The sequence below is a fragment of the Neltuma alba genome, unplaced genomic scaffold (assembly GCF_004799145.2).
Source record: "Neltuma alba isolate B1F8T4 unplaced genomic scaffold, ASM479914v2 tig00011010_pilon, whole genome shotgun sequence".
In the NCBI taxonomy this organism is placed as follows: domain Eukaryota; kingdom Viridiplantae; phylum Streptophyta; class Magnoliopsida; order Fabales; family Fabaceae; genus Neltuma; species Neltuma alba.
The window spans coordinates 37,412-48,150 of record NW_021635763.1 but is presented as its reverse complement, the minus strand read 5'-3'; the positions used below and the strand labels follow the sequence as shown (position 1 = coordinate 48,150).

At 30.1% G+C, this 10,739-nt stretch overlaps 1 protein-coding gene across 1 annotated transcript; it reads left to right on the top strand.

The window, feature by feature from the left end:
* The first annotated feature begins 599 nt into the window (after positions 1–599).
* On the top strand, positions 600–3,233 carry LOC114760661 (diaminopimelate decarboxylase 2, chloroplastic-like). The gene is made up of 4 exons (XM_028949942.1): positions 600–813; positions 1,350–1,472; positions 1,598–1,687; positions 2,815–3,233. Exons 1-4 carry the CDS (start codon positions 772–774, stop codon positions 2,893–2,895), a joined length of 336 nt encoding a protein of 111 aa, XP_028805775.1. The 5' UTR covers positions 600–771; the 3' UTR covers positions 2,896–3,233.
* Positions 3,234–10,739: the final 7,506 nt, after the last annotated feature.

Here is a 10,739-nt window from a genome sequence, read left to right as displayed (position 1 = left end):
CCCCGTACTTAGCATGATCAAGTTTGCCACTCTTAAGAATAAGGAATGGCTACTAATTGATAAATTGCTACACTTAATTTTGCAATACACATATTTAGATGGCAGCATCCTATGTGCTCTGATATAGGGATGTGTGGTTAATTAGCTTAAGAACTGTTACTTGTGTGTGCGTATATTACAACAAAATGCGGATGATGGAATTTTGAGGGACATGATCAACATCATCTCTTGATGCATATGTATGCTTCCCTGGTGAATGGGAATGAGTCATATAAGTTACTAAGTGAGAGCGTAAGCTGCATTCTTGTTAGTAACCCTCCATTTCCTTATTTCTTATCTCCATATGTGCTGTGAGGTGCATGCATATGTATATGTATTTTTGAGCTCATCTTTGAGTGTTATTAAATTAGCAAATAGAAGAGGATCTGTTAGAGGATCTGGTACTTCTTAAAATTTCTAGTTAATGCATAATGTGACAACCTTCCCATGAAATCAGGTCTTTTCTGAGACTGACATAGTGACAATAGTTAAATTCTTTTTGAGAAGTAAAATAGATTTATTTTTAATTTCATTGCCTACTTAAAAAATCTTCCTGCTAATTCAATACCGTATCAATCCATTGTATAGGTACGGGAGCTTGTCCTTTCACGGGATCTTAACCTCATCATTGAACCTGGGAGATCACTCATAGCAAACACTTGTTGCTTAGTTAACAGGGTGACGGGGGTCAAAACTAATGGATCTAAAAATTTTATTGTGATTGATGGAAGTATGGCTGAACTTATCCGTCCTAGTCTGTATGATGCTTACCAGGTAATTATTCAAGTCCTCTTATGACTTATGACCAAACACATTGATTCTGATGTGGGTGTGTAATCTGTAGCTTGTTTCTCATTAGATGTTCTGGTGCAATGGCTCCTCCTCCTCATGAAGGCTGGTTAAATACTGTTGGCCCTCTGGATGCATGTACTTTTAGCTTGGATGGAATGCCACAATAGATTTCACATTGATTCTTCAAATCCCTGTATCCTGAACTCCCGCTTTATGGGGGCATATTAAGGGAAAGGAAGACAGAAAAAATTCTTGTATTCTATTTATTGCTCCTAAAGACGGCATTCTAAAGCAAATGATGGAATGCGCTATAGCTTTTCGCCCAAGACTAGGAAGTTCGATCAAGAGGTCGCAAACTGCCCTTGGCGGTGGGCCCCAGCTATTACTCGTGATGGCCATCTTCTGCCATCCTGTCTTTTATTTTCATACATGTTTTCTTCTTCCTTTTTTTGTAAATGTGGAATTGATTTTTCCTTTAAATACCACTCTGGAATTGATTTTTCATTGTTTAATTGCAGCATATAGAACTGGTTTCCCCTGCACCAGAAGATGCTGAGAATGCAACTTTTGATGTGGTTGGCCCTGTTTGTGAGTCTGCAGATTTCTTAGGAAAAAAAAGAGTACTTCCAACGCCAGCCAAGGTAATGTAATGAATTGACCTCACAATTAATTAGTTAAGCAAAATAGTGTTGCCCAACCGGGACGTTATGGTCATCGTACTTCATGCCAACATAATTCATCTGTATAAATTGCTTTCATTTTGTAGGGTGCCGGTTTAGTTGTTCATGATGCTGGTGCTTACTGCATGAGCATGGCATCAACCTACAATCTTAAGATGCGGCCTCCTGAGTACTGGGTATGGTTCTGTTTTACGTGTAAATTATATTTATAATTATAAAACATATTTCGGGTCAATATAATCTTTGGTCCCTCAAGTTTCAAACCATAGGTCTTGGTCTCTCTTAAGAGTAAAATGATCCAAGTTTTTATTGGATTATAGGGACTAAAATTTTAAATGAAAAGAAATTTGAGGAACCAAAACCTATGGTTTGAAACTTGAGAGATCAAAACCAAAATGAGGACAAATTTGAAAGATCAAAGTTTGTATTAACTCATATATTTCAAATAAAACTATAATACTACCTCCGATCCCTAATATAAGAGCTAGTTGAGAGTTAAATTTGATTCTAAATATGAAATTTCAATTCATTTTGTCATGTGAACTTGTCATTTTTTTTACCCGCAAACTATCCCTCTTGAATGTGTGTGTTAACGGAGTTTGCATCAAGGGCTAATTTCAATACAAATAATGAGGATATTTTAGAAAACCAATGTAAATGATGAGGGTATTTTAGAAAACCAACACGTATTTAACTAATTTTCTTTTTTTTTTTTCAGATTATTTAAGCAAATCTCATATGCTATCTTCGGTTATTAATAAGAACTAGCTGAGGGGTCGGATTTGATCTTAAATATAAGATTTCAATTCATTTTGTCCCCTATCTTTTTCCAAAATATCCCTATTAATTATAAGGGATTTCTACAAGGGATAATTCCAATTATCCAGTGCCAATGATTGAAGTTGATAGTTTAGGAAGACCAACACACATTTATAACAAATAACCAATTTTAACTAATTTCCTTAATATCTTCAAATTAGTTATATACTATCTTCAGTCCTAGTTAAAAGACTTTGTTTGTAGTTTACAAACAATGTCTTATGATTAAGATCAGAGGTAGTAGTTTTTATGTTAAGGACTGGAAGTTGTATTAAGGACCCGAGGTAGTATCTAGTATTCCTTGGGCTACTAATGTTACTGAGGAAGTGAACATTAGATGAACTCTTGACTTGTCTCCAATGTTGTTAGCGTTATAATTAAAAGCACTGATTTTTGAGGTTTTAAGCTCTAAAGATTACATCTTTGTAACCCTCATAGATAATTTGTTTCCTGTGGTTAATATGCTATTTGGAAAATATTTTAGGTTGACGATGATGGAACAGTGGCCAAAATCAGACATGGAGAGACATTTGAGGATCATTTGCGGTTTTTTGAGGGCCTTTGAGTGGAGACTTCATTTTTTGGTGGATTAGAAGGCTTGAGTTTCCATTTGTGATGTTAAAAGGTATGGATCTCTCCATACCATTTGATAACAAATGTATTTTGAGATAGTTTCTTCTGTTATGTCCAAATCTAATAATACTCTTGATGGTAGAAGTAGATTGGTCCTACGTGGCTCTCGCTTTTTGTCCTCTACTTATCTAGTGGTAAGAACCTGGTATTTAGCAGAGGTTCACAGACATGTTTTCCATGATGTTGTCATAAAAATCTTTAAGGCCTTATAGTCCTAAACCCTAAAATTATCTGTTGGCAACTATTTTCATTCTTGGTACCGCATTTTAATTTCCCCCAAAAAAAAAAAAAACCTAAGCCCTGGAATGTGGGGTCCAATATGTGGTTGTGTTTTGGATGACTTCCAGTTAATTGATGCTTTTCAAGGAATAATGGATTTTTTTATTCAAATTAATTAAATAGTTACTGTCCCAAAAAATAAATCAGCTACATGGTTTCCAATTGTATGGCATAACGTGGCCGTGTAGTACTTACGCGAATTGCCTTTGAATTTTCCTAATAGATGCGTGCATTAGTCTGATTAGGCAAATGCGTATAAAGTATAGGACATCTAAGGAAAAAAGAAAAACGTGATTGTATATATATTACTCCTTCGGTTTTTAATATAGGATCTAATTATTGAGTAGGTTTTAATTCTAAATATAAGATTTTTTTTTTATATTTATCAATTTTTTTTAAATTGTCTTTATAAATACTTTTTCAATCATAATCAAATAGAAGAGGGGAAGGGAGTATTAAGAAAGATGATTATGGTGTTTTAAAAAAAATGTGTCACATTTTTTATAATTAACTAATTTATTTAATTTTCAGAATCTAATCAAATTAATTAAATAGGTTTTATATTAAGGGTCGAAGGAGTATATTATTATGATGTGATTAATTTTTGACTTGCATATTTTTTGTAGACTGAAAAAGCTTGTATTAATAAATGTGTGTAATTGGCAATAGCTTATCTTTGACATTCTTTATGTCACCTTGGCAATTTCCGTGAGATAATTGCCAAACCCGATTATTAGTGCAATAACTTTTATAAAGTTTTCATCCAACATCACTTTTACATTTTAAATATCAACTTTTGAAAAGCAATACTAGTCAAGGCCGCCGAGAATTGAGTTCCTTGTAACTTTGTTGTTAAATTGGAAATCGGAAAAAAAAAAACCTAGATAATTTTGTTCTTAAAAAATGAATTAATCACTAATAAATGCACGATCATGTCCAAAGTTAAATTTGAAATCAAAATCAACTTTTTGGTCCTATAATATAATTGAAAATGCATTTGGTCTTAAATTGATCTCTAAAGGTATGTCTTTCATTTTTTGGGAGGCCATAAATTTGAGTAGAATTTTATTGTTTGGTCCCCATGGGTTATAATTCAAGAATGAATTTTAACTTATATGACTCAGTTCTTCTAGTTTTGATTAGATTGAGACTCAATACTTGAATTTTAATTCAATACAATTCGTTCCTTATAATTTTACTCATGTAAAATATTAATCCTTGAGTTTTTAAAAATAATTTTAGTGCTTATAATTTTATTTTCTAAAATGCAGGAATTAACTAAGTTATGTTGAATTAAAGTGTAGAAACTGAGTTCATAAAAAAAATGTAGAAATTGAGTTTTAACTAAATCAAAATTATAAAGACTGAGTTACACTAAATAAAAAAATTAGAAATTAAGTTTTGATTAAATCAAAACTATAAGAATTAAGTTGCGCCAAATTAATATTCATATATAGTCATGTCAAACCTATAAGGACCAAATAATTATTTTTTTTATTAGTTTATTTATCGAAAACATTTTTCTTTTCCATATCCCTTGCTTTTTGAAAGGAGATGTAATTTAATTTATTTATTGAAAACACTTTTTGCTCCTCCATATCCGTTTGCTTTGTGGAAGAACATATAATGATCGTAGGTGAAGTGTCCAAATCATGAGAAGCTTTCAATGAATGTGAGAGAGAGAGAGAGAGATGAATTGAAGTTCAATGAACAACACAACATGAAATCAAACAGGGAAATAATACAGATCACCATTTTGTCCCCATCCAAACAGGCATATCCCTCTTGCTGTGTCTTCAACCCTCCCAACAAAGCTATGACTTTAAGTAATTCCATTCCTTCCCACTTATATATATATATATATATATATATATACATATATATATATATTACCTCCGGTCCTTAATATAAGACCCTGTTTGACTTTTTGTTTGGTCCTAATTATAAGACCCCAATCCATTTTATCTCTCATATTTATGTATTTTTTCCCAAGATAGTCCTTATAATAATGATAGTTCTAGCCAATACACTTAATTAGTAAGGATATTTTAGGAATGACAACACTTATTTGTTACAAATAACTAACTTAACTTACTTCCTTAATCTCCTCAAATAAGTCAACTGGGTCTTATAATTAGGAACGGAGGTAGTATTTATATTCCCCCTTACTTCCCCTTGTTCTAGAATCCATATTTCTATCTGCCGTTGCTTTCACTGAACTCAATCCATTCCCAACAATATCTGTTCATCCCATGATCAAATTAGTCAAAACCACATGCTTCAATTTAGTCTCACTTCAATTCTACTTCTTACCTAATTATATCTTATTTTCAACGAAACAATGTCTACTGTTTTCCCCCTTTTTTAATTGAATGCATGACCCGCTCCTAAAAAAAGAAGTTACTAATTATACATGTTTAAGAGAGTTTTTTTTTAATTAAAATTCTGACTTCCTCATCAAAAGATTTTTCATCTCTTATTTTTGTGGAAGATCTTAACTTGGATAATGAATTATTGCTCCTCACAAAATTTGCCAAAATGGTACGAAAATACATGTAAAGTTTCCAATAGTCAGGATATTTTTGTATTATTTTGAAAACTTCATTTGTATTTTAGCATAATCTTCTTAACTTATATATTTTTTAAATGGTTAACATTAATTGAGTTAACAACTATTGCATTTTCATACCATTTTAAAAACTTCATATGCTCCTCTAATCCTATTTATAAGTCAGTTCTAACATGTTTTATACATATCAAGAAAAACATTAAATTTCATTAACTTTCATTTAAAATTTAACAACTTTCCAATTTCATCCCTATTTAATATATATTATACCTCATATAAACAAAGTCAACACAATAATAAATAAAGAATAAAATTATACATCAATACAAAAAAAAATTTCAGTGCTCTATAAATAGGACAAAAAAAATTTTCTTTTCTTTCTACCTTATAAATAAGACCAGAGGAATATACTTTAAGAAAAGCTTATGATATTAAATTTCCATGACAAAATATTTTATGGATAAATTTGCAACTCAAGCCATGTATAAAAGCACATATCTTAGCAGAGATTGGAATTGATACTTTTATATATGATGTTAAAGGATAATACTTACATCGAGTTTTTTATATTTTTTATGTCAATTTTTTTAATTATAGATCATCATATGTCTTTTTTCATATTAATTTATAATTAAATACTAATATTTTAAAAATAAAACTGGAGGTAATAAACATAAACGTAAGTAGCTTTGTTTTATATCAAAAATATCCTAAGAAAATGGGTGATGTGGGTGGTGCAATCCGCCTTCGGTTGCTGAGTGCAAAAGCTGAGTCTGAGTAGAGTATGTGGTCCAATCAGATGCTCACAGCACACAACCTCCCTGCCTCCTTTCGCACATTACTTTGTCGCAGCGGCACGCTCTCCACGCGCCCGATAACTGCGTCTGGGAAAGACTGTGGAGATGAACAGAAAAACATGACATTATCGGCGAAAAAACAAAGGTAAGTGGGAGCAGATTTTGTTGAACGCTAAACATAGGGAATTCAGTGGGCAGCACGTGCCACTACGCCCAAGTGACTGACACGTGTTGCACTTTATCTCTAGGTGTGAGTCCCACTAGGAAAGGGAGGAAACTATAGAGTGCGGGACCCCCCACGGTAACAGTAAAATGTCACTGACCATGCGGGTTGACCAATTGCCCCCACTTTAAATGGATCGTACGTTAGCACAACTCGGACTAGCCGTAAAAAGGAAAGTGAAGTTTGCGCACCGAGATAAACCGACTATTTTTTTAAACCATTGCTCCTTGGCCATATTTATATTATTTACAAAGCAGAAAAAAAGTTTAGTCTTAGAGTAGAGAGAGGAATTTTTGATATAAATATAAAATTTTACCTTTTATTTATTATTATATTAATTTTATTTTTATGAGATATAATATATATTAAATATTGATAAAATTGAAAGTTATTGAATTTTAAATGAGAGTTAATGAGGTTTAAAGTTTTTTTGATCTTAGTGAAATATGTTGAAAATAACTTATAAATAAAATCAGAGGAGAATATATTAATTAATTCCAGCTATCAAAATTTGATTCATTTATCTACACTCTAGAGTTTTTTTTAGGGAGAACTATAATGAAATTCTAAGTAAGAAAAATAATTTTTAAAAAATCTCAATAACAACTTAAACAACCTGTAATGATAAGATTCAAACAAAAAATAACAACAGGGACTTATTTTGTAATTAATTTTTTTATTGGGATCTCATTGTAATTTTTTTCCCCCCAGAGTCCGCTCTATAGTTAGAACAAATAATATTCCCCAATTAGGATTAAGAGATTATTCATGAACAATTAATTGTTTCATTTTAAAAATGTATATAGGTAATTTCTAATCTGTAATATTTATTAAGGTTAGGATAAAAATCAAAGTAATATCTAGACAATTTTATCAACGCAACTAGCTTTTCTTAATTACAGGCAAGTAATTGAGAATAACTTATATTAGGAACATGAGAAAGTACTAGGCAAAACTTTCTAATTTTGAGTTCTAGAAAGTAAAAATGGAAGTTTGGATAACAATAATTGAAATTTTACATAGTGATCAACATTATATTTATTTGAAATTAATTATTTAATTTTACCAGATCTTGAGTTGCATTCTCCCTGAAATAAATTTAATAACAAGTTATACCTAAAGAAGATATGACTAGTGTTGCCTATCACTGTGTAATTTAAAAATTCTATAAGTTATCAATGGGAACACGTTAATGTTAATATAATCATCAATATTAATATGAAATAAATAATCTATGAAAAATAAGGATTTATAAATTATAAACAGTACAGTTGAATTGAAAAAAACCTGTAGGTTTAGAAAATACCTAAATCTACCTACCAAAACCTGATAACAGCATGAACTAAATCTACAACTAGAAAATAACAGTACAAAACTAACCTAAATCTATTGAACTGAAATAATAATTAGTTTTCCCCAGAAATCACCCTTATTTACAAAAAATTTAGGATTTTTTAAAAACAAATCACTCTTTTGAACAGCCCAACTCGAATAATTATAGCCTTAAACCTTATTAACTATATAATTACTCCTTATTAGTTTAGTAAAAATTTAAAAGCGTCTTAATAATTACATTTAGAACAAAAAAGAAGATTAAAAAAGAATATTAGAATAAAAATGCTGATGAATAAGCCAGCATACCCCTTCTCTAATTCACACCCCTTCCATGCTATTTGTAAGTTATCTTCTAGAGACTTTCATGGTCTTATTTTTAAGTTGCATTTATAAATCTATAAATATTTTTTCCTAATAATGCCCTAATATTAATTATAGGGTTAAGTTGCATCCAACATCCTACAAATCTTTTTCTGGTAGCTCTCACTATCCTAAACTATTTTTTTAATAAATATAATTCGTACACCTAATATCCTAAACTAACTTTTGGTACAATTGTGCCCTTATATATTTTTGGATTAAAAAGCACCTTAAATTTGAAATACAGAAGTGCTACTTGATAACCCAGGAGGCCTAGCACAAGTAGTGGAACTCAGCTGGGTGTTTTGAACATTTAGTTATAGATTTTACTTTAGTTTGACATATATTATTGTTAAAACTCATAAATTTCTCATTCAAATAATAGAATAACAAATTATATAAGTATAAAAATACTCTCTTATTAAATATAAATATATTTAGTTTGAAAATATCAACACATATAATATAAATCAAATCATTATTAAAATCTAAATTAACCTCTTTTTTAAATTTAATTGAATAATATTACCCAGAACTAATTAAATCAAACAATTTTATGAAATTTAATTTCAAAATGATAATAACTAAATATTTGAAATATCATTAACAATATAAAAAAATTAATAATATTAGTATTATATAAAAAATAAAAAAAAATATAAAAAGGCTTAAACAAGTTAGTCCGCTTAAACAGGACAGTTCTAAACTCTTGACCCTACGAGACCAATCTTTTTAAGCCCATTTTTCATTTGGAAGAGAAAATTTTAAACCTGGCTTTTGGGTTGATAAGCTCAACCCATTTTACTAACTCTAGTCACGGCTATCAACTATCCTCTAGGTTCAATAAACAAAAAGTACTGCTTGAAAATTATATTAGGGTGTTAGATGAAAGAAATTATCTTAAGATAAAAATAACTTAAAATATTAAATGTGGATTAAAATTAGTTTATGATAGTGAATGAATATTAGTGGAGAAATATTACTTTAAAGCATTGAATCACTCTTAATATATATATACATATATATATAATATTTGCGGCGGCCAGAAAGGTTAAAACTTACAAGAGATGGGTAAAGTTGCAATGGAGAGACAAGATATGTAAAGGTCAATACATCGATGGAAGGGGTAGTCAGATTGTGAGAAAGATGACCCAATAATATGTCTCCTCTCCTCTGAGCCGTGATGTGGACTCGTCCGAGAGATATCGATCCGCGACCAAGTTCTGTTGCATTCTTAATGTCGCCTTTAAGTCCCTCCAATGGGAGAAGTTTCCTTCTTGACTTTGAATTCTCACATAAACACCTTCATTATTCCACCCTCTTTTGCGTCTAAATCTCTGATTCTCACGTCCAAACAAATCAAAAGCTTTTAAATGGAACTTTCAGGTGAAACAAATAGTTATTGCTTGAGGGATAACATAAATTCATATAGGAAAAGACTATGCTTTTAAACATTGAAAATATAAAAATTAGTCTCAAATTTACAATAATTTGAGAATATTATATATTTCACACCGAAAAAGGTATGTGCATTGCTCCCTTTTTTTATAAGTATGTATTACTCTCTTCGATAAAACTTTACATTTAAAAATGAGTGTGATTCATTTTATAAGTTCAGATTTATTTTAACATCTAATACATTTCTTAATTTAACCCATAATTATTTATTCTCTCATTTGTCACACATTCTCGTTATATTTCTCTATGTAGCTTCTTTTATTTTTTTTTAATAGCATATTTGAAAATAAAAATATATTTTATAACTATTTATTACTTTTAACTGATTTTAACTATTTTTATATACACAAAATAGTTATTTGAAACTTATAATAAGAGAGTAATAATCTACTACCTCCCATCTTTAAATAGAGGAGTTAAAAACGAGTTTACTTTGTTATGTTTCTCAACGTAAGATCTCAAAACCAACTTTATCTCTAAAATTTAAATATTTTAAAATATTATCAGAAGATAAATTGCAATATACATATATGATTAAAAAAAATATTTTTTTTAAAAAAATAATACCACTCGTTCTGACTTGTACTGAACCACTGGTTCTGACTCCTGCAAATATTCCGTGTCCCTGGTCACATCTATCTATGGACTTTATTTTCTGGTTTTTAATATTTGTTGCTGAGCTATTTATAGCCAATAAATCCTGTGCAGTAATAATCCATACTAAAGTATATTCTATACAAAAAAAAATATATAAA